Genomic DNA, 24055 nt, shown 5'->3' with positions numbered 1-24055 from the left:
GGTAAAATTGGGTTTGTTCTGTGATTAATTTATTTCTTTAAGGCTTGTTAAATAACCTGTAGTGGGCCTTCCTTTACTGTGTAATGGAAAGAATGATGGAGTCAGTGTTCAGTTAATATAATTTATTCATTTTGTGCAGTTGCCGAGGGATGTGAATAGAAAGGGTGGCATCTGCTTAGTGCCTGGGGAAGGCGGCGCCACAGTGCGCAGTGCTGAACCTGGAGTCAGGAAGACCTGAGTTCAGATAGGGTCTCAGACACTTACTGAGAAGGTCACTTCTATTTGTCTCAGTTTCCTGTGTAAAATGGGGATAATAATAGCAACTGCTTCTCAGGATTGTTTTGAGGATCAAGTGAGATAATCACTGTAAAACGCTTAGCACTGTGCCTGGCACATCATAAGTGCTATATATATAAGTGCTATATATATAATAACTATCGTTATTGTTTAGAGACACATCTGGTGGCACAGTAGATAGAGCTCTGAGCCCAGAGTCAGGAAGACCTGAGTTCAAATTCCTGGGCAAGTCACTTAACCTTTGCTCACCTCAGTTTCCTCAACTATAAAATGAGCATAACAGCACTTCCCTGGGTTGTTATGAGGATCAAATGAGATAATATTTTTCAAAAAGAGATAGAAGATAGAGGAAATGAGAAAAAGTTGGATGTGGAAATGCTGTGCTCATCCTAAGTGCTCAGTGAATCTTTTGTAACTGAATTAATGGGAGAAAGGAACGTCATTGAGTAATAGTTTGGATAAAAAAGGTTAAAATAGTAATACATTTAGATAGCTCTTTAAGGTTTATGAGGTGACAAACTTAGCCTTCTGAGTACTAGTCTGATCCAGTCTTGGTCAGCCAGTCTTTGGCTTTTCCCAGCACGATAAAAAGTGTTGGACTTGGAGTTGTGATATCTGGGTTAAAATACTGGCCTTGGTGCTTTTTAACTTGTGACCATGGACAAGTCACTCAACCTTCTGAAGCCTCTGTCTCCTTACTTGTAAAATGGAGAGGAATGAGAGAAGTGAAATCTGCTGTTACTACTACTACTATAATGAATTTTCCTAATAATCATCTAGTTGAATTTAAGTTCTTTGAGGGCAAGGACTGTTTCTAGTGATTGTTTTCAGATCCCCAGTGCCTAGCACAGTGGCATATTGAATTTAATTGATTTAAATAGGATTGAATTGAATGGAATTGAACTGAAGAAATAGAACATGGATACTGAAAAGAATTAAGATCTAAGTTGTTAATGAGTCACATGAAGAGAAACAAAAGCATTCTTCCTTCTTACCTTTTCTTATCCTTCCTACATTAAGCTTATTTTTGTGAGATATAAGGCTTAAATTTAATGTATTACCATGAATAGCAAAAAAAAAAAACAAACCACTTTGTGTTTTGATGTTGATTCATGCTTTTTGATACATTCTTGTTTTTTTGTTTTTGTTGTTGTTGTTGTTGTTGTTGTTGTTGTTGTTGTTGTTTTGACTAGGCAATGGGGTTAAATGGCTTGCCCAGGGTCACACAGCTAGTACTTGTTAATGTGTCTGAGGCTGGATTTGAACTCAGGTCCTCCTGAATCCAGGGCCAGTGCTGTATCCACTGTGCCACCTACCTGCCCCTTGATAAATTCTTCCATCTACTATTTGCAAGTTAGTTCCTCTTTCTGGTCCTTAGTTTCCTAATCAATAAAATGAGGGTCTTGAACTACATGGTCGTAAAGAATATTAGAGCTTGGAGGGCTCTTCTACCTATTTCTATGATTCTTTGGTCTTCACAACAGCTCTGTAAGGTAGATAGGGTTGGTGGTGTTAACTTGATTTTCTTCAGTACTTCAGAGAACTGTCTTTTCGGTCATTTGTATGTACTCCCACCACCAGCATTGTAGCCACTCTGTAATCCCTTGAAAGGTCTTAAAGACTTGGTATGACTGAAAAATTCATTTCCCTCCCTTCAGCTTAGGGCTGACCCTCTGGTGACAGGCATACAGGCCATCACCTGAGCTGACCTTTCTTTTGTGGGCTCTGAGAGGATGAATGTCTCACCGTGGTCGTGATCCCAGTTTGTACTAGAACCCACCTTTGCTGACCCGCAGTGACCTCTGTGTGTCTTGCTACCTGACTGAATTCCCTTTCCAGCTGAGCTGGAAGAGCTCATCAGTGCTTTCTTAGCACTTACTTCCCTCCCGTTATAAAACAACAGCCCTCAAAAGAATAAATAATTTGTTTAATTTGTCTTTGATTTACGACATACTAATCACTTGGATAAATTAAAATGGTGTACTGGGTGCTGGCTTCACCTTCCCATAGGCTCTTAGATGATAGGATAGGGTGGCAGATAAATCCCATGTCTTGTACCTGCAGAAAAACGAATCACCTGCTGGTTCAAAGCACTATTTGACTGGGTATGTATTGAACTGCCTACCAAAAGGGAGGCGATCCTTGAACCTTTCACCTCCCCTTTGAAGCTGTCATTTGCCCACATTCACTTGGGCATGCTGAGATGTTACTGGGTCTAGCATTGGCTTACCTCCTCACTTTTCTTTCCAAGGTATTTTAATTTCCCATTAACCTCCTGCTCAAAACTCTTCAGTGGGTCCTGAGAACCTCCCAAATAAAATCTAAACATCTTGGCCTTATGGTTGAGACCCTCTGTAACCTGGATTTCCTTTCAATTCTGAGCCTGTGAACCTCCCTACTCTGCCTCACACTATTCCCTTCCATGTGTGCTGTGCTTCTTGCAAACTGTACTTAACTTTCTACTCCTTTTACTCATCCTGTATTTTTCCCAATTCCATGCCTGTGTCCGTCCATGTTGTTCTTCTATCTAGGTTTTCCTTTTTCCTATGTCTGCCTTTTGGAATTCTATCCCTTCTCCAATACCCCCCACTCCACCCCTAAACCGTACCTTGCTTTTTTTGGGATGCTACTTCAAAATCAAATCTTTTCTTCTTCCAACTGTGCATAGTACTTTTTAACCTGTCCCATGCTTTCATTATAATTTTTTTTTTTTTTGCATCACAGGTATTACATAATACTGTTTTTGTGTGTATTGTATGCCCCTGATAGATTGTGAACTTCCTCAGAACAGGAACCATATCTTAATTATATCGCTGTCAGTATACAACATTAGTTTTTTGTACATAGTGGATACTTAATAAAATAGTTGTTGAGTGAATCAGTGAACTAGGAAGTTTTCCTACCTATAAAGTGAAGAGGCTATTTATTCCCATAACTACTTGGAAATACAAATTTCTCAAAAAGATAGCCAAATTACATATTAGCACTGGCACAATAGATGTATTTTCTGAGGTAGCAAACTTATTTAAAATAACTTATTTAATAAATTAATCTGTTCCCACCCAACCCATTGAATTGTATTTCTCATGATTACTTAATGTGAGCTCTACTCAAGTAAAACCTACCTCTTTTTTAGGGTCTTCCTATGTTCCTCATTCTCTCCCCCCCACCCCCCATTCCATGTTCATTCTTGCCTCCACATTTAAGCACATACTATTGACACCATTTAGAATGCCTTTTTTCCTTACGATTTACTGCATATCTTGACAGTCCTTCAAGGCTCCTTTCCTTCTTGAAGCCTCCTAGTCCACAGTAGTGCATTCATTCACTAAAAATGAAGTACTTACTATGTGCAACATATTGTGCTAAGTACTACACAAGATACAAAGTTTATTCAGTCAATAAATATTAAGTGCCTACACTTAAGCCAGGCACTGTGCTTATTCACTGGGAATAGAAAAAGAGGCAAGAGACAATGTTTGCCCCCAGGGAGCTTACATTCTAATGGGGAGACAACATGCAAACAGATATACAAAGCAAGCTAAGTACAGGACAAATAGGAAATAATTAACAGAGGAAAGACACCCGGAATTAAGACAGCATTTCTGTCCTTCAAGTCTAGTTAAAGGGATAACACATAAACAGAGATATGATGTGTAATGCTTTATATTATAGTTGAATGTCTATGGTAATTGTAATTGTAAAACATTGTACTAGTTAACAAGTATTTATTAAGAACCTACTCTGTGGGGCAGCTAGGTGGTGCATTGGATAAAGCTCCGGCCTTGGAGTCAGGAGGACCTGAGTTCAAATGCGGCCTCAGACACTTCACATTTACTAGCTGTGTGACCTTGGGCAAGTCACTTAACCCCAACTGCCTCATCAAAAAGCAAAAAAAAAAAAAAAAAAAAAAAAAACCTACACTATGCTAAACATTTTGAAAATGTTCAACTCATTTGATCCTCACAACAACCAGATGAGGTAGGTGCTATTATTGTCCCCATTTTACAGCTGTGAAAACTGAGGCAAGCAGGGGTTAAGTGACTTGTCTATGGACACACAGCTAGTAAGTGTCTGAGACTGGATCTGAACCCAAGTCTTCCTGACCTCATACCCAGCACTCTGTCCATTGCACCACCTTGGAGGAGGTGACATTTGAGTTGACTTTTAAAGGATGAGTATGAATGTTTCCTGTAAAGAGGTAGTAAAAGTGGAGGGTGTTTCAGGGATAGGGAACAGCTTAATCAAAGGCATTGGTCCTTAGGATTCATTGGGAGGGCTGAGAGTAGTCCCATTCAGTTTGGGCATAGAGTATGTGAAGGGTAGTGATAGAGATAAGGGAGCAGAGGTATTGTTATATTGTTTGAGAGGTTCAATAGAACCTTTTATATCAGCCATAAGAGTTTGAACTTAACTCAGGAGGCAAAATGAAGCCTCTGAAGATTTTTTAGTAGAAAAATTGCACAACCATCACAATATACAGAGTATATTGAGAGTCTTAGTGCAGTTTTAAGCCACTTAAGACTTTTGGGACTTGATATAACAGGCCTGCACAACTTGTGGCCCACCAAAGGGTTTTGAGGGGGCCCTCAGAAATGTAGAGGAAAACATCCTTTGTATGCAGAGAAAATTCTCTGGTGTGCTGCATGCAACCCGCAGGATGTAAGCGACTTGCTGGATGCAGATTGTGATGGCCTGTTAGGTAAGAAAGATTTTTCTAGCAGTGGTATGGATGGATTGGAAGAGACAAAAAGTAGAAATAGAAAGACTTAATAGGAGGTTATCACAATAGTATAGAATGGCAGTAGTAAAGATTTGTTCTAGGGACGGGATGGGTGGAATAGAGGCAATAAATGTGAAAGGTATTTTGGTAATGGAATTAATAGGTCCTGGTAGCCACAATCAGAAATAGTCAGACCTGTCCTTTAGAGAGTGGTGTCAAATTCAGATAGAAATGCAGGACACTATACTATACAAAAGATGCCTGCAGGCTACATATTGACTTAATTTTTAAAATGTGATATTATCTTGAGTTTTAGTGTATTTTTGTTTATTTTGTTAAATAATTCCCAATTACATTTTAATCTGGCATGGACTACATTCAGAAGTGTTGTGGGCCATATGCAGCCCTTGGGGCACATTTTTGACACCTCTTATGTAGACCATATAATATAATGTTCTATTATTTACTGCTTTGCTCACTAAATGTTTAATACACATATTCTGTGTGGCCAGCCAGATTATAAGCCCCTTGTGAGTAAAGCCCATGTCTTAGACAACTTTATGTTCCTCATAGCTCCTGATAAAATGCTAAACCTGCACTCATAGGATCATAGATTTAGAATTAGAAGGAACCTTAGGGATCTTCTTTTCTAATCTCATTCTGACAGATGAGTGAACTAAGACCAAGAGAAGTGATGTGCCCTGCCCACTCAGTAAATCCTTGTTGTTGACGGATTGCTAGAAAATGTTGATTTCTTGTCAGTAACTCACTTTTAATTTCTTGGACCAGGGGATGGTAAGACCAAGATCCGTGCCTCCAAGGCCAAAAGTGATAAGAAGAAGAAGCACCACCACCACCACCACCATCACCACCATCACCACCCACCTCAGCCACCTCAGTTGTTGTCACCTCCACCCCAGCTCTGTACAGAAGAGGTCCCCCCACCACCGCCTCCCGTGTTAGAGCCCCCCATATTAGCACCAGTATCTACTGCCACAGAAGAAAGTTTTCCCTTAGCCGCCCCCCTCAACATTGTCCACCCTTCTGAGGTGCCCAGCGAAGAGGATGACTTTAAGCCTCGACCTATCATTCCCATGCTTTATGTGGTTCCACGGACCAATAAGGTGGTATTTGACAAAGAGCGTGTATCTGGCCAGCAGACACTCGAGCACTTTGCTCAGAAGGGTCAGATTTGGAGGGAGCAGACTGTCCCCATGGAGCTAACAGTGAAGGAAGAAGAAAGGGGAGAAACTGAGCAGGTGGAGATCAGTCCCAAAGCCAGCGAGGTTCAGGTAATGTCATGGGAAAAGAGGCGAGCTAATCTAGCATAAGCAAACAGGAGGCATTAGTACTTTAGGAGAAATTGCTTTTTAAGCAAATTCTGTTTCCTAATTGTGAGCAGAATTTGAACTAGTAACATCCATGGGAGATAGAGCTAATCAAATTACCTGAGTGTAGGGAGCTTAGGTCAGATAAGGTGAAGATTGAGAAAAAGACATGGAATTTAGCTGAGTCAGGTTGTCTAGATAGCCATTAGCCTGGATGCCATTTTAGGCCTTCCAGGGAGGTTTCACCCTTCTTCAACTGCTGTTGTCAGTGGTATCATACCAGTAAAGAGTGCTGGCTATTCTTAGCATAATGCATTATTGACCTTGGCTAAGGGTGAAGATGGGGAACAAAAAAGGAAGTGTAGTTTCTCTGAAATAATAGGTAATCCTAAGTTGGGCTCTGTACATCTCAAAGCATTTCCTTTAAGTAGTTCTTATTTTTACAGGCCCCATCCACCTTTTCCAAATTGAAAATGGAGATCAAGAAGAGCCGGCGTCATCCCCTGGGTAAACCGCCAACTCGATCCCCGTTGTCCGTTGTCAAACAAGAGGGCTCAAGCGATGAGGGTAAGTGTAAATTTGCCTGAAGCCACATACTGTCGTCGTGTCTGGCCTACCAATAGTTTGATAACGTATGCTAAAATTTATTCAACGTCATCAAGGTTGAAGTTTTAAATATTAGCTTATAAAGTGTTACAACATAGATGTTAATATATAGATCATAGATGCATAGGGTGGGAAAGAATTTTCTGACAGAAATTGTCACAGCCCCAAGTTCCCTCTCGTATAAACAGGTATTTATAGCCTAACACTGGCAAGCACAAACATGGATACAAGAGTCCCTGTCCTTGGAGGACTTCTCTTGGGAGACATACATATGTACGTACGTCTCCCAAGAGACGCGCGCGTGCAGAGATAGCTCATGGAGTGAGAGAATGCTAATAACTGAGGGAATCAAAATAAGCCACCCTTAGAGGGTGATAGTTGAGTGGATCTTGAAAGAGACACCAAGGATTCAGAGAGGCAGAGGTGAAAGGGAGACTGTATCCTGGCTGGGAGGAGAGTTTGTGAAAGGCATGAAAATGGACCTGTTTGCACTAGAAAGTCATGTGTTTTGATGATAAGTAATGGGAACCATCACTGTAGTGGGAAGTGAAGCCAGATTGTGAAGTGAGGAGGAGTCATTTTGTCATAAAGGAAATGGGGAGCCACTGAGAATTTTAGAGCAAAGGCAGTCAGACCTGTCTGTAAGGGTTATTGTGGCAGCCTGGTGGAGGATGAGTAGAAAGGTGAGAGATGGAAGTGTGAGCTGAGCAGAAGCAGCGTGGTGTCATTTGGACTGGGCTGCGTGACCTTGGTCAGCTCCGTCCAGCTCCTCTTGGAGAGGCATCAGCAGGCAGGGGACAGGTGTGCAGGTGGGTGTAGTGCCAGATCTAACAGAAGTAGGGAAGTTCACTCCCATAGTCATGGATCCTGGTAGTTTTAGGACATCATTTTAAATCCAAGCTAGTCATTTCTCTTCTGGGGCTCACTTTCCTTACCTGTGAAATGAAGGGGTCATTTTCAGCTCCAAAACATTGATCCTGTAATTCTAAATATAAGAAATAAGAAAAGGCCCTGGGCAGCAGAGCGAATGCTATTTGACTTGTCAAACCTTAATGAAATAGAAGTTGGCAAGGAATACTGGGAAAGAGTGGGCAGTGGCATTGAGAAGGCAAGGGATTGGCTCATGATTACCTAGTGTCGGTTAGGGGCAGAACTTGAACCCTGCTTTTTCTGATTCCAAGGCTTTACCTATTGTGCACCACTGAACCAGGTCTTAGCTAGCCTTTATGTCTCCTGTAGTGATGAACAGGGAGCTATCTACTCTGTAGATACTTAATAGTTATTCAGCAAGCATTTATCAAATACCAACTAGATGATAGATACTGTGTTAAGCCTTTTTCTGTAGAAGACATATACAGACACTTTTAATCTCTGTCTCTCTCAATTTCCTCTACTGTAAAAATGGGGATAATAGCACCTACCTCCCATTGTTGTAGAAATTAAATGAGATAATACTTGTTTAAAAAAATGTTTACCACGGTGCCCTGGCACATAGTTGGTGCTATATAAACAATAGCTATTATTATATGAATATGAAAGTTTAATAAATAGAAAGTAATTCTTGAGGGGGTATGATGGATTGGGATAGGGAGGATACAGCCAGTAGGGGAATCAGGAAGTAATACGTGAGCTGAGCTCCAAGGAAGGGAGAGTGTGAATAAATGAACGAAGAATTTGAGCTGTTTCTACACAGTGCAGATTCAGCAGTGAAGATACCAGACAGGAGGTGCTCACATCTGCCCACTCGGGATCCTTAGTCAAGTCAACACATTGTGTCACATACCTACTATGTACCTGGCACTATGCTACGTGCTGGAGATACAAGGAGAAAAACAGTCCCTGCCCTCACGGAGCTCACAGTCTAATTGTGGGGGGAGGCCATAAGAGCTCACAATCTAATGGGGTGGGAGGTGGAACGGAGACAACGTGCAAACGACTTTGTACACACAAGATACAGAGAAGGACCATTCCAGGAAAGGCTTCTTTCAAAGGGTGTGAGGTATTAAATGAGATTTAGAAAAAGCCAGGAAGCAAAGATGAAGAGGGACTTAAGACCCCAGCTCCAATGTCCATCAGTTCAATTCAGTAGCTACTTTGTGCAAGACAAATTATAACCACATAAATATCTTGTAAGTGTGTATTATAATTGTCTATCTGTCTTGTCATCTTGTTAAACTGTAAATTCCAAGAGGGCAGGAATCTGGTTTTATATGAACTTTGCATCTCTCTAACACTTAGTACAGTACTATGTGCATGTTGGTGTTTAATCAGTGTTGAATGAATTCTATAGGTTGTACATATACAACCTGAGTCTGAAGGCATGCGCTTCAGGCAAAGGTAATGTAATGCACTGTGGTTGACTGTCTTTATTTTGTATATGTATTTGAGACATATATATTTTATTGGCACTAAAGATTTGCTCCCTACTTTTCTTACCCCCTTTTTTCCTTTTATCCCTCTCATTTTTTTAAAAAAAAAAAATTCTTCCCTTTCTTCCTCTCCCATTCCCGCTCTCATTCATTTCATTCTAGAAGCGTTTCCTTTCTCTGGAGAAGAGGATGTAAGTGACCCTGAGGCCTTGAAGTCTTTACTTTCCCTCCAGTGGAAGAATAAAATGCATAACTTCCAGGCAGAGAAGAAGTTCAATGCGGCTGCAGCCCTGGTAGAGCCGTATTGTGCTGTCTGTACTCTCTTCTACCCATATAACCAGGTAATTGCCATCTTGCTGAGAATTTCCTGTCAGCAGAATTGCTGCAAGGTGGATTTTTAATGTTTTCTTTCTCCTGTTGGTACTATTGATTGCTTTGCTTAAAGCAGTCTCAGAATTGCATTTTTATGGGTTCAAAAATCTGTTTCTAAAAACTAAAAATCAGGTTGTTTTAGGACAATGTAGTAGTGAGAGCCTTCACTGACATCTCTTTTTCTGTAGCTTGTCATCCATGGGAGGCGACCCTTTGCAGGGGAAGACAGACTCTGATGGATCTTACAAGCTGGGAAGGCTTTGGTTGGTTATGGACTGGTTCTGGCAGTAGACTATATCTGTCATTGAAGAACTGGTCTTGAGTTCAGGGAGGCTTCCCACCAAAATATCATTTTTTTGGTCAAATAAACCATCCACTAAAGACATAAAAATGTTATGATCTGTATTGGTGAAGGGAAAACCCTTATTTGTGAAATCATAGGGGTTTTAAAGTATTGAAAGTATAGCTGATTGGACAAGTATGTGGCACAGTGGATAAAGCACTGGCCCTGGAGTCAGGAAGACTCATCCCTCCAGGAATAAAGGAAGAGTCACTGTCAATTAAAGCTGTCCAGAGATTCCCCATTACCAAGGATACAAGGTCAAAGATAGAAAGAAAAGCGTCATTATGACCACAATATCCATGTCAGCACTTTTTGTGGCATCCAAAAATAGGAAATAAAATGAGCACCAGTCAGGTGGAGAATGGCATGATAGTTGTGGCATTTGAGTGGAATGGAATGTTATTCTGTGAGAAACAGTGAATATGAAGAATTCATAGACTTAGATAAACTGATGCAGAGTGACATAAGCAGAACCAAGAGAACAATGTATATAATGACAGGAAGATAGTAAATGAAAAGAAAACTAAGATGAAGCCAGACCCTGAGTTTCTATAATGACTAAAAATGAAGGAGCATCTCTGGCTAGGCGTCACTTTGGGTAGCACGCTGGACTTGAAGTCTGAAAGACCCACGTTTGAATCCTTCCTTTAAACACTTGTTAGCTGTGTGGCTCTGGACAAGTCATTTAACTTCTGAGCCTCAGTTTCCTCTTCTGTAAAATGGTAATAATAGTGCCTGCCTTACAGAGTTGTCATGAGGATCGAATGATATAATATATGTAAAGCACTTTGCAAATCTTAAAGTGCTTTATAAATGCTATCATCATCATCATCTTTTCCTTCTATTATTATTATTATTATTATTAATTATTATTATTCTTACTACTACTACCACCTCCTTACTCTCAGAGATGCAGGTGACTGTTGGTTTAAAATGTTGGACTGCCAGACTCCCCTACTGTTCCCGTTGTTTTTGTTTAGCTGTTTGTTTATTTGTTTATTGGGGGGGAGGGACAAATAGAAAGTGACATCTAGAAATGACCATGATATAAAAAATAAAAATTATTTTAAAACAAAATGGTTACAATTGTCACAGTGGAAGTTTCTCATCACTGGAAGTCATCAAATAGTTGTGTGGCTATCAGTCCGGAATATTGTCAAGAGAATTCCTATGCAAATATCGATGTTGGAGATGAACTCAAAGATCTCTTCCAGCTCTGAGTGATTGCATGATCAATCCACTCACTTAATGAGGTGCATGAAGAGTGACTTAGGGTTTTTTTTTTGGGAGGGGGGGTCCTTGTAAACAGTAACTTTTAGTCTTTAAGAATTGTCTGTGGCTAAAAAAAATGTGTCACCCCATGACACAGCAACCCATTGATGGGTCTTTCCAGACTTGTTAATCAGATTGAGCTTTGATCAACAGACAAGTTATTCATTGCCACATTCTTACGTGAAGCCTTTCTGGCTTGATAGAACTTGTCAAATCTTATGATCTATTGGTGTAGCTTTCTTTTCTAAAATATATTTTTATTTCATTGAGTATTTCCCAATTACATGTAAAGATAATTTTAACATTTTAAAAAATTTTGAATTCCAAATTTTCCCCTTTCTTGAGAAGTCAGGCAATTTGATGCAAACAAAACATTTTAATATTTGCCATGCTGCAAAAGGAAATGCAAGCAAAAGAAAAAAATAAAATTTTAAAAGTATGCTTCAACGTACATTCAGGGTTCGTCAGTTCTCTCTCTGGAGGTGGATAGTATTTTTCATCATGGATCCTTTGAAATTGTCTTGATCAGAGTATTTCACAGTTGATCATTTCTGCAATATTGCTGTTACTGTATACAATGTTTTGGCTCTGCCTATTTTACTTTGCACAAGTTCATATAAGTCTTCTCAGATTTTTCTGAAAGCATCCTGCTCGTCATTTCTTACATCACAATCGTGTACCACAACTTGTTCAACCATTCCCCAACTGATTTCCAGTTCTTTGCCACCACAAAAAGAGCTGCAGTAAATGTTTTTGTAATTTCTATATAGGTCCTTTTCCTTTTTCTTTAATCTCTTTGGAGTACAGACTTAGTAGTGGTATTTTTGGGTCAAAGGGTATTCACAGTTTTATAGCCCTTTGGGTGTAGTTCCAAATTGTTCTCCAGAATGGTTGAACTAGTTTACAATTCCACCAACTGTATTAGTGTCCCAGTTTTTCCACATCCCCCCAAGCATTTGTCATTGTCGTTTTTAGCATAGCTTTTGAAAATCTAGGATCACTACCATGCCACAAGACATCAAAGCAGTACTGAAAACCTCATGAGTACCAGTAAACATTTGGTGACTGTCCTACCTGCTGTTACCTAGACATTTGTGTAAAGGCCTGTCTTGTTGTCAGCCCTCCTGAAAAGGATATTTCGCTTTCAGTGAGGAGCTATCTCTTGCTCCTCAACTCTTTGGGGAAGGGAAGATCTCAGATCCCAAGCACTATGTGGTCTTGGATAAACTCAGGCTTCAGTGCTTTGGTTTTTCATCAAACAAATAGAGCCTCTTATACCATAGAAAGCTAAGTACTGCATAGAAGCTATTGAGGATAGTGTAGTTTTTAAGCCTATTGTTGATCTTGGAGAATTATAGGGAGTGTCTAGGCACTTATTTGCTGCAATATTTCCAGCAGTATGGCTAGTAAGCATGGCAAAAAGTGGAATGGGCCCCCTTGGTAGGGTTAGGTAATGAGTTTACCATCTTTAAGGGGAGGCCAGCCAGATGACCATTTTTTAGTGATGTCATTCTCTGTGGCCAGTATCACAACACCATGAATTCTTTTACTTTGTTTACCCTGACATAGAGCTGGCATTTATACAGTGAATGTTTTGGAACAAGAGCCCCTCTGCCCACCTATTAGAGGAAAGATTTTATTTAACACTGCTTTGTTACTTTTTAAGTCCTTACAGACAGATAAAGAGACTTCCCAGGCGTCTCTGGGAGAGACCTCCTCACTACTTCAGCTTTCTAAGTGTGGACAGAAGACCAAGCCCTTGATCCCGGAAATGTGTTTTACTTCAAGCGGTGAAAATACTGAGCCTCTCCCTGCAAATTCTTATATTGGTGACGATGGAACCAGCCTCCTCATTGCCTGCGCCAAATGCTACTTGCAAGTTCATGCCAGTAAGTTAATGCACTTCACGTGGGGACTGAGGAAAGGGTGGGCTGTTGGTTGGGAAAAGTACAGATATAAGGCAGTGTGAGTGGTTGTGGTTCTGTTCAAAAATTCAGGCATCCTTGAAACAGTGTCTCCTGACAGATGAAATCTACTAGTTGGGAAATATTGATATTCCTCAAGAAATGCCTTTGGTTAGTTCATATATTTGACGTATTCATATATTTCCGCTTATAGAGCCTCTTTGAATGCTTTTACTTGCTTTTCCTGGACTTAGTCTCCACCCATAGCACCTATTTTCTGCCATTCTCAAACATCTACGCTAGGCCTGATCTACACCCACAAGGTATAGGTTTTCACATTACCATACTATACACATTATTTCACATTACTACACAGTGGGACTATGATCCTTGTTCATTGACTTCTTCAAAAGGCTTGGCATTATCTCGAGTTGATTTCCCTTTTGAATTTCCTAAAGCTTCTGGTTTTCTTTATGGCTTGGCAATTCTTGGATGCTATACATCACATAGAAAACCTGAGAGGATATATCACGTGATTAGGCAAAAAAGCACAGAAGATGTTGAAAAAAGGTTGCCCTTCTATAGCATCAGTTAAAGGTCCATGAAGATCACATCAGCACAGAAAGAAAAGACAAACATTGTAGATGTAGTGTCTTCCTTTTTCTATTTGATTTTAGAATGTTTCCTTCTAGAAACCCAGGGCAGAATTTAGTAACTGCTAAACTCCTGCAGATCAGTTAGGTATATTTTCAGTTATAGTTCAGGCTCCTATTGTGACGGTATCTTATCAGAAGGAGGCCCTTTATTTCACTGGGTACTTTTCTTCTGACTTTTCTATTACCAAACTGCCTTCTTGAGTTCTTCATGAACAGAATAGTTAAATTGATGAAGAATGCCCTAGGGCAGCTAGGTGGCACAGTAGATAGCGTGCCAGTCAGGAAGACTGAATCCAAATCTGGCTTCAGATACTTACTAGCTGTGTGACCCTGGGCAAGTCACTTAACCCTGTTTGCCTCAGTTGCTTTTCTGGAAAATGAACTGGAGAAGGAAATGGCAAACCACTCCAGTATCTTTGCTAAGAATACCCCAAATGAGGTCACAAAGAGTCAGACACAACTAAAAAACAACTGAACAGCAAAAAAAAAGCCTTGGGAGGATAGGAGAAAGAAATCCCCAAACTTTGCAACTTAATGATTTTATTTTTCAAGCCAACTGGAAAACACTTGGGTTCAGGGGTAGGGGACAGCCGTGTCCTTGGTCTGCATTAAGATCATCCTGCCATCACAACTCTGTGTGCTGATTATCTGGGATTTATATCCTTTCCTGTTCCTCTGTGCTTGACTCCTTGTTGCTTCCCAGCCTTCAGAGCCACATTGCCTCTCATTATCATTTCTAAATATATAGGTTAAAATAAGTTGATCTGGATATTTTTTGACTGGCCAGGAGTTTAATTCAGGAAGTTAGAATGGAGCTTTTGGGTGAGTGGATTGGATTTAATTGTGGCACTGTGGTATAGTAGAAGGAGATTCTTCTTATCCTTCCCATGGTAGGAGCACCTTGTCCCCTTCCACAAGTAAGCAGAAGTTAATTAGGTACTAGTTAACGATTATGAAACTAGTTTACTTGTTTCTTGCTTCTGTGCAAAAAGGTATCAACAACCCAAAGATTAAGCTTCTAGGAAAGGATGAATGAATGAATGAATGAGTGACATGCTAAGTTGAGCCATGAAGAGACAGTAGAAAAGGGAGGTAGTCTCTATGCTCAAGGAATTCATATCACAAGAGATAGCACTTATTAGACAGCAAGTTTGGAAAGAGGGGGAAAGGTAAAGCAGCCTTGGTGTCAGGGTAAACAGGAAGGGGATGATGGTTCTCCATCTTACCAGTAGCAGGACTATAGTGGAGAGCTCCATGCTTATTGAAGTGATGTGAACAGTTATATTTGCCCCACATCAGAGAGCTGGAGGGTCTTAGGCCCACAGTCATGCAAAGGGAAGAGCTAGAGTAGAACAGGTGCATTAGGCTTCTCCTAAAGGAATAGGGATGGGGGAGGAAGAGAAGGGTTGAAATCCAGTCAAGAGGGGAAAGGAAGGAAGCATTGTCTGGAAAAGTAAGAGGGAAGGGAGATATTAATGGAGCATGAACAAGGGCTGGAACAAGAGAATAGGTCAATCCCCTCAGCCCTTTGGCTGAGGAAAGGAAAAGGAAGGCATTTAATTTTATATTCCCCATTGAAGGTAGAGCAAAGAACTGTAACTTAGATCTTTGTACTTTTTGGAAAGTTCGTGTTATTCCTTCCCCTCATTTACTCACCCTGAAGTTAATTTTCATTTGCTAGCTTAGTGCTTATTTCATAAAAGTTTCAAGTCATTTTTGGAGAGAATCTTCTGTTCTAACCTATTCTATAGATTGATTAAGTGACCAGTAGCCCTCGGGGCCTTCTTGTTGAACCTTGGGGGAGAAAATAGTAGGGAGAATTAGAGAGAAGAAAGATCAACCCACCATTGTTTGAGCCCTTTGAGAGAAACCTTGGGCCTGCTGCATCCTGGATTTTTTGCTTAGATGTTAACTGGAAAGAGGATTTCTAATGGCAGATAATAGCATCATGAGTTTCTTGCCAATAATGTGGAAGACTAGTGGCAATACCCAGTTGAGCTTTGCAGTTGAACCGAGTAGTATGATAGAATATTGATCTACTATTTGACCTTGGTAGAGAAGGTCACATCTACTTCTTATCAAATAAAATTACTTTTCATGGTTTTAGCCTTGTAGATAAGAGGTCACCACATAGTTCAGCAAGATATCTTTGGTAAAGAATTAAAACAAAAGCAAGAGTTCAGTTCCCTTGTTGCTCCTTGGAGACTAGGATCCTACCACTTCTGTGGTAGTAAGTGTGCTTATAGAACTAAGGTGATAACCTAGAGCCTAAGCATCCCTGATCCAGCCATATGCTATAATCCCTAGCTGCTTTGCTTCTTGCTTAGGTAAGGATTTAGATTCTAATCTGGTTCTCCACCTTCTCTAGCAGTGCACAAGGGAACTTTCTTACCAGGCTGAGCTATGTTTTGGGGAAGAATTATCCATCAGTCAACACATAAGGGTGAAGTTACAGCTTTTCTCCAGCTCGGCTTTCTCTCTCCCGAACCAGTGTCATCTGGCTTTCTCCTCTAGGCTCTACTGTATAAAGTGTCTTTTTTTTTTTTTTTTTTTTTAAGTAGCTAACTTGGCTTTTCCACTTGGTCTGCCAATCTGTCTCTATTGGAGAATGAAGCTGATAGTAATGTCCTGGCTGTGTCTGCTCACACTCTTTGTGCTGTCTTCCTGTTACTTGAAACCTACTGTAGGAGCTGTATTCTGAGGACAGTTATGTTCCCAATGCAGAGCCTTCCCCTTGGGATTTCAGAGGCGGGAGATAATCACTGAAACTTCATTCAGTTGCATACAGCTCTGATGTTACCAACTGAAATATTTATGCAGTCCAGCTCCTATTTCACATCAATTTCTTGACTGGTTTTACAAACCCTGAGCCAGTCAGCCCTGGGCTTCCTTCCCCTTCCCCACTTCCACGGCTTGATTTGGATTTGCCTGCATAGTCTGTCCATGACCAAAAGATCCTTTTGATGGAATAGACTTGTGTAGCCATATTGAATTCTTTTCAGTATATGTCTTATACGTCTCTTGTTTGTACTACTGAGGTTGTTAGGAACCTAACTGTATTGATGTTTTCATTTTAATTATTACCCAATCAGAATATGTCACAAAAAGTTAATTTGTCAGATACAATAACCAGTCTTCAATTGCTTTGATAGTGAACTTTTATAACAAGAAAATATTTATATAACTGAGCGCACAGAATATCTTAACTATCTTGGCCTTAATATTTTAGGTTGATAGCTTGGATTTATCCAGAATTAACCACATGTAAAGGGGATTTTAGTTTTCTTTCTCTATAACATTAGCATTTTACGTGAACCATTTCTAGCTTCTTTTGCCCCAAAGCCTTTTGTTTCACACTGTGTGCAGTGGCCTGAATTAAGGTGAAGAAGATGGTAAAAGAGAACAGTTATCTTAAATGCAGTGAATTCTGGAAGGCCTTTTAAATCCCACCAGCAGCTGTGCCTATCAACTCCCAATGGCATAGCATATGAGCTCTGGATCTCTGCCTTCTTTCAGGTTGCTACGGAATCCGTCCTGATCTGGTAAATGAAGGTTGGACCTGTTCCCGGTGCACAGCCAATGCCTGGACAGCGGTAACATACTCTTTACTGCCAGGGCTCTTTGTTTGTCAGACTTTGCTCATAGGCATTTGAAAGTCCCTGGTCTTCAGGCCTTTGGGGCAGAGAGTTAGAATTGAGATAGAACTTGGGTCTCTGTCATGATTTTCTTGTAACTCTGTGACTTCAGGCATGATTCCTCCCTTCTCCAAGTGTGTCCTCTGTAAACTGAAAGAATTGAATTAAGACAGCCTGTAAGAGTAGATATGGAAGAGAGAGCCTGATATAGTAGAAAGTGTACCAGATTTGGAATCACTGGATTGTCCCATCACTAGTTTTCAGGCAGAGATTGGATTACTGCTTGTCAGGTTTATTGTTTATTGTATATCTGCTGAAATACAGCTGGGACTAGAATAAAATGCTCCCTTTGATGCTAAGATCTGGTTTTAGAACCCTGGTTCTGACATTTATCTCGCTGTATTAATAACCCTGAACAATTTACTTAAACTTTTTGAGGTTCAGTTTCTTCCCGTGTTAAATGGTGATAACAATACTTGTACTACCTAGGTCACAAGATAGTTGGGGGTGGGGTGGGTTTGGAAGCTTTAAAGTGTTGCTGAAATGCCAGGTGGTTTTGTTACTCCTGAAGAGTTAATTTAAGGATCTGTCTCCAAGAGATACTCTACTGGGACAGTGAGTAAGAGCACCAAGTGGAAGATAAGTTGAGTGGGAGCGGTCTGGTAGCTTTTGCCATTAATCTGTACAATGGTTTTTCCTCTATTAGGAATGCTGTTTATGCAACCTCAGGGGAGGAGCTCTTCAGATGACAATTGATAAGAGGTAGGAAGGGTTCTTATTATTTTTTGAGTGTTTGGCCCTAAAGCTTACATATTAGCACATCATGACTTTTCCTCTACTGTGGGTGGTTCTTACTGGGCACAGCAAAGAAGAGGAAATGATTGATCTCTGTACTAGAGGTGATACTGACTACTTTTTTTATCCTGATGGTGGTGTCACTGATCCCTCAAATACCAAGCAAGACCCAAGTATTGGACAAAGATTATGGTTGGGAGACAGTAACATCAGACTTAAAATAAGTTATGTCTAAAAATCCCATCTCATAATCTATCTTATGAACTCCTTAACATCAGGAGCCATGTTGTAGTTTTGTGAGAATGGTACTGAACATGGAATTAGGAGACCTGTTTAAGTCCTAGTTTACCTTCTTATCTATATAAGCTTTCCTGAACTTCAGTTTTCTTCTCTGTAAAATGGGGATAATTATAGATTAGCACAGCCCTACTTCAGCTAATACATGCCTTTATGCACAATGAGCAGTCAATACAGTATGACTATTCAATCACCAGCCACCTGAAAAAAATGTTTAAAATCACTAGTAGTCAGAGAACCACACATTAAAACAGTCCTGAGATATTACTTCACATAGATTAAGCCAGCAATGGTGCTAATTGGAGGGGCTATATATAGTAATACTGATTCACTACTGGTAAAGTTGTGAATTTCTTCAATGGTTTTGGAAAAACAAATTGAACAAGAAAAATTGCCCAATTGCTCATATGCTTTAACTCTGAGATTCAGCTACTGGTACTATATTCTAAGGAGATTATTAATCACCAAAAACAAAAACTCATCCATACTAAAGCGTTAGTAGCAGTGGATTATTTGTGTTAAAACTAGAAACAAAATACATGTGTAGTCATCAGGGAATGGCTGAAGAAGGAATGATAGAAAGCAGTGGAATAGAACATATTAATAATTTTAATAACAAAAAAAGTGAGAGCTCACCAAAAAGTAAAATTTGTAATCAAGCTCTTCTGTGCACCGTCCAGGTGGATCCATGTGATCTGCGCTATTGCTGTCCCAGAAGTACGATTTCTTAACGTAATAGAGCGTCACCCTGTGGATATCAGTGCAATCCCAGAGCAGCGATGGAAATTGGTAGGTGTTTAAGCCATGTCAGACTATGTTCTGTTTTTGTGGAATTACTATGTGCTTTCTTTACCCAAAGGAATAGTCAGCAGATATTAAGTATATCTATGTGCCATGCACAGCAGTAAACATTGGGGATACAAAGAAAGACAAATACCTTCCCTGCTCTGAATAAGTCACAGACCCTTTATTAAGCACCTGCTTTGTGCCAGCCTGCAGATAGAAAGAAAGACAAAAGATAGACCCTGTTCTTGAAGAACTCGCACTGTCTAATGAGGGAAAACACGTAAGTGACTGTATACAAACAAGCTAGAGACAGAATAAATTGGGGATAGTCTGAGGTGGAAAGTTCTAAGATTAAGAGGGACGGGCAGCAGAGACCTCTCATAGAAGTTGGGACTTTAGTTGAGACTTGAAAGAAGCCAGGGAATCAGAAGGAGGAAGAATGTTCCAGGCATGGGCAATAGCCAGTGCAAATGTATGACATCAAAGGTGGCTTCTTGTGTGTGAGGAACAGCCAGGAGGTCAGTCTAGTAACTGCAGAATACATGGAAGGCAGTGAAGTATAAGAAGACTGGAAAGGTGGGGAGGAGGGATGTTAGCTTTAAAAGCCAAATAGAGGCAAAATTTCAATGAATGAGGGTGGTCCTAAAGAAAAGAAATGAGAAGACACTCCTTCTATACTTTGCAGAGGGAGATCCATGGGTGTGGTAGGTACATTGCATATATTTTCAGACTTTTTTGATGTATTGATTAGATTTGTTGAATTTTTTTCTTCCTCTTTTTTTTCTTTAACAATATAATTTCTCATATAGGATGGCTTTGGAAGGAGGAGGGATACTGGGAAAACTTCTGATGGTAAAAAAAAGATTACAAAAATGTATTTAAAGAGAAAAAAATGAAACAGGATTTTATATTTGGTCCTGGAGGTAATTGTGAGCCCCTGGCCTTTATTGAGTAGGCAGGTGTCATGGTCAGACCTGTGCTTTTGTAAGGTCACTTTGGATTGGAGTAGGGAAAGACTTGAGGCATGGAGACCAACCAGAACGCTATTGCAGTAACCTAGACAAGAGTGATGAAGGCCTGAGCAAAGCATGGTGGCATTGTAAGTGGAGAGAATGGGACTTAAACAAGAAATGTTGTTAAAGTAAAAATGACACGAGTTTGTTAATAGGTTGGAAGTAGCACTGAGATTTGAATCCAGGAGGACAGTGGTGTTCTTAGCAGTAATAAAAAAGTTGGAAAGAGAGGACGGTTTAGAGGGAAAGGTCATGATTTGTTTTAGACATGTTGAGTTTGAGGTGTCTAAAGCCCAACTGGTGCTCAAAAAAGAAATTAGGGGGACATCACACATACACACACACACCCCCCATTTGTGAGTTAATGAGAATACCAAACAAGATAGTATGGAGGGAAGAGAAAAGAAGGACCCAGGATAGATTGGTGAGGTACACCCACAGTTGGTTAGTGAGCATGAACTTAATGAAGATCCAGCAGAGGAGGCTGAGAAGGAAGAGTCAGGCGGAAGGAGGATCAGGAGAGAGCAGTGTTGTGGAAACCTAGAGGATAGGACGATGATTGACAATTCCAAAGGCTGCAGAGAGATCAAGAAGGATGAGGGCTGTGAATAGGTCGTTTGGTTTGTTGGTGAAGAGGTCACTGGGAATGTTAGAGAGAACGATATCAGTTGAATGATGATATCAGAAGCCAGTTGCCAAAAAAAATTAGAATCAAGAAAAAGGAGAGGAAGTAGAGACAGGTACATATGGCTCTCTTAAGGAGTTTAGTTGAAAAGGAGGGAAGAAAACAGTTAGGAGGATAGTTATCTAAGAAGGTTAGATCAAGTAAGGACAGGGAAGACATGGATGTGTTTGTAGGCCACAGAGAAGAAACCAGTAGAAGAAAAGGAAAGAGGAAAGTAAGCATTTTATTGAGCACATAGTGTATGCCAGGCACTGTGCTAAGTGCTTTACAAGTGTTACCTCTTTTGATTTTCACAACAACCCTGGGAGGTAGGTGCTGCTATTAGCCCCATTTTACATTTGAGGAGCCAGGAACAGACAGAGGTTATCTGAGGCAGGATTTGAACTCACTCCAGGTTCAGTACTCTATCAACGTGCCATCTAACTGCTTTTATAGATAAGACAATGTTGAAGATTAGAGCAAGTGGGCATGATATTGGGGGGTAATCTGATAGAGGGGTTCGCCATGTGTTACATAGGTAAAAGAGGGGAGGAGATAATGGGAAAAGGTAGATTTCTGACTGATGTGAGAAGTGAGAACTCTTGGCAAATGGCCTCCATTTTTTTCAGTGAAGTATGAGTCTGATGTGGTAGGGGAGGGGATGCCATAGGAGGAAATGATGAAAAAGTTTGGAAACAGCCACTTTGTTCAGTGGGATGGCAAAGCAGGGAGTAGTAAGAGGCTTGCCTGTATGACATAAATTTGTCATGTACACAACATGGTTTGTGATTTTTCTTCAGCTACTTTTATCAGTACATGAATAGAAGCATAGAAAACAGATAGTGGCAATAATCAAAGGCTGAGGTTTGAGTAGAGGCTAGTGTAGAGGTGAACTGGTTGGCCAGAAGCTTGAGAGAGGGAGAGAGGGAATGGAGGAGAAGGTAGCTAAAGAAAGGTGATGGCCTGGGAAAGAACAGAGGGGTGGAGGGCCTGAGACCGCTGTGAGGACAAAGAAGAGGTCCTAAAGCATAGGGAAAGGTGGAACAAGAAAAGACTTTGGTTAACTAAAGGAATTTCATGACACCCAGAGATGCCTCTCTCTCACACACACACACACATACATACATACATACATACATACATACATATTCTTTTAGGGAAAGCATTGCTGGGCTGGGACCTAGCCTAAATTCTAAACATGACCAGGGCAAAGCATTTCATAGCTCTGAGTCTCCATTTCTTCATCTACAAAATGGTTATAAAAATGCTTGTGCCACCTACTTCATGCCTGTGGTGAGGAATGTATGGTATAAGCTATAGAGTGCTGTGTATGTGAGAGTTATTATCTTTGTAGTTAGGTAAAATGAGGAAGCTGACAAAAGGTTTACTCTCTGATACTTTTTCCACATGTATGATTGAGCCTTTTTGTTTTTTTGTTTTTTTACACAGACTAAAACTTACACTACCAAATGAGCATTGTCCTTCAGAGTTGTCCTTTTGAGAAACCATACCGTTTTCCCAGTGGTGTAGCCATTGCTTAAAGTATTTTGAAGATGTCTTTTCTAAAATTTTGGTTAATTCAACCACTCACTTATGCACCATGTATGGTCAGAATAAAAAAAAAAACAAATCTTCTCCCAAAATATTTGCCACCAGTGAGGCTATAAAGAAAAACATGCCATAGGCTCTGGAGGCAATTTCCAAAGAGGCTCCTATAACATTTTCTGCGATCAGAGAAGCGTTGCAATCTTTGCAATATTTTAAAATTACAATCTTGTTTTTATTGATATCTTTTGTATTTATGTTACCTTTACTTCCAGATATACACCTTTCCATCTCTTATAATAAGGATTTTAAAAGAAGTGTTAAAAAAAAAAGGCAATTCAACGAACCAAACCAACACCTCAGCCTTGTCTAACAGTATAATCCCATTCTATAACCAAAAGTCCCTCACCTCTGCAAAGTGGGAGGGGTGGTGCATTTTCTCAGTTCTTTTCTGGGGTCAGAACCCAACAGTTCTACCGTGTGTCAGGCATTATGCGAGGCACCAGTGATACAAAGACAAAAATGTTATTGGTCCTTCCTCTCAAGGAATTTATATTCTATTGTGGGAAACAACACATACACATATAAGTATATATAAAATATATATTTGTCAATACAAGGTAATTTTCTAGGAAAGGCGCTTAGAGTTGGAGGATTTGGGAAAGGTCCCAGCTGAGAAGGGGACTTAAGAGTTGGAAGTGAAGGGGGAATGCATGCTAGGTGTATGGTAGCAGCCTGTGCAAAGACATGGAAAAGAGAAACAGGAGGTCATGTGAGGAACAGGAGATAGGCTGGTTTGTCTGGAATATAGAATAAATAATGTCTAATAAGCCTAGAAAGAGAGATGTTCTCATATGTTGTAGGATGCATGCCATTTGCATTTATATGTAGTGATTCTGATAAATTTGTTTAAAAATAGATGTTAGAGTCACACTTAATGTGTATAGATGGACGCTTTGCGGTCCTCAACCTTTGTAAGCAGCCTTCTTTTAGGGATTGAATAAAATGAATTCATACACCAGAGTTAGGTTTGCTATAGTTAAATAGAGGCTTGCATTACTGACTCAGTTTATTCTTTTGGCCATTTATTCTGTGATGGTAATAGTTTCTCGAGAAATAGTTTAGTCCAGCTGCCTCATCTTTCATGTGAGTTTTAACCAGAGGTAAATGTGAAGGCAACTCTGTCTTTTGGGGTTGAGGATTTAGCATTCAGACTCTCATGTGTCCACTTGGGGGCAGTATCTCCTGCATGGTGATCAGGCTTCTCAGGATGCTCTCATGGTCCTCTGCACCAGTGAGATACCTGGCAGCTGCCACCAAAGAGGAGACTGCTGCATGGGTGGGGTACGGAGGAAGAACTCCCTGTGCTTTTAGGGGTGCACAATGCACTGGAACATCAAACTGGTGGTTGGGCCCAGGTCAGTTGCTGGTCTGTGTTGGAGGGATACAT

At 40.3% G+C, this 24055-nt stretch overlaps 1 protein-coding gene across 2 annotated transcripts in view; it reads left to right on the top strand.

Annotated features, from left to right (window-relative positions):
* KDM4B (lysine demethylase 4B) overlaps positions 1-24055 on the top strand; it is a 259342-nt gene that overhangs the window by 215820 nt on the left and 19467 nt on the right. For both annotated transcript variants that reach the window (XM_027851028.1, XM_027851029.1), the window contains 7 exons: positions 5810-6312; positions 6795-6915; positions 9486-9664; positions 12977-13199; positions 17387-17463; positions 18212-18267; positions 19278-19386. In XM_027851028.1, coding sequence (XP_027706829.1) covers positions 5810-6312; positions 6795-6915; positions 9486-9664; positions 12977-13199; positions 17387-17463; positions 18212-18267; positions 19278-19386 — 1268 coding nt within the window. The remainder of the gene's footprint in view (positions 1-5809; positions 6313-6794; positions 6916-9485; positions 9665-12976; positions 13200-17386; positions 17464-18211; positions 18268-19277; positions 19387-24055) is intronic.

This window comes from Vombatus ursinus, unplaced genomic scaffold, assembly GCF_900497805.2.
Source record: "Vombatus ursinus unplaced genomic scaffold, bare-nosed wombat genome assembly UNPS02009173.1, whole genome shotgun sequence".
NCBI lineage: Eukaryota > Metazoa > Chordata > Mammalia > Diprotodontia > Vombatidae > Vombatus > Vombatus ursinus.
This window is presented reverse-complemented; position numbering and strand designations above follow the sequence as displayed.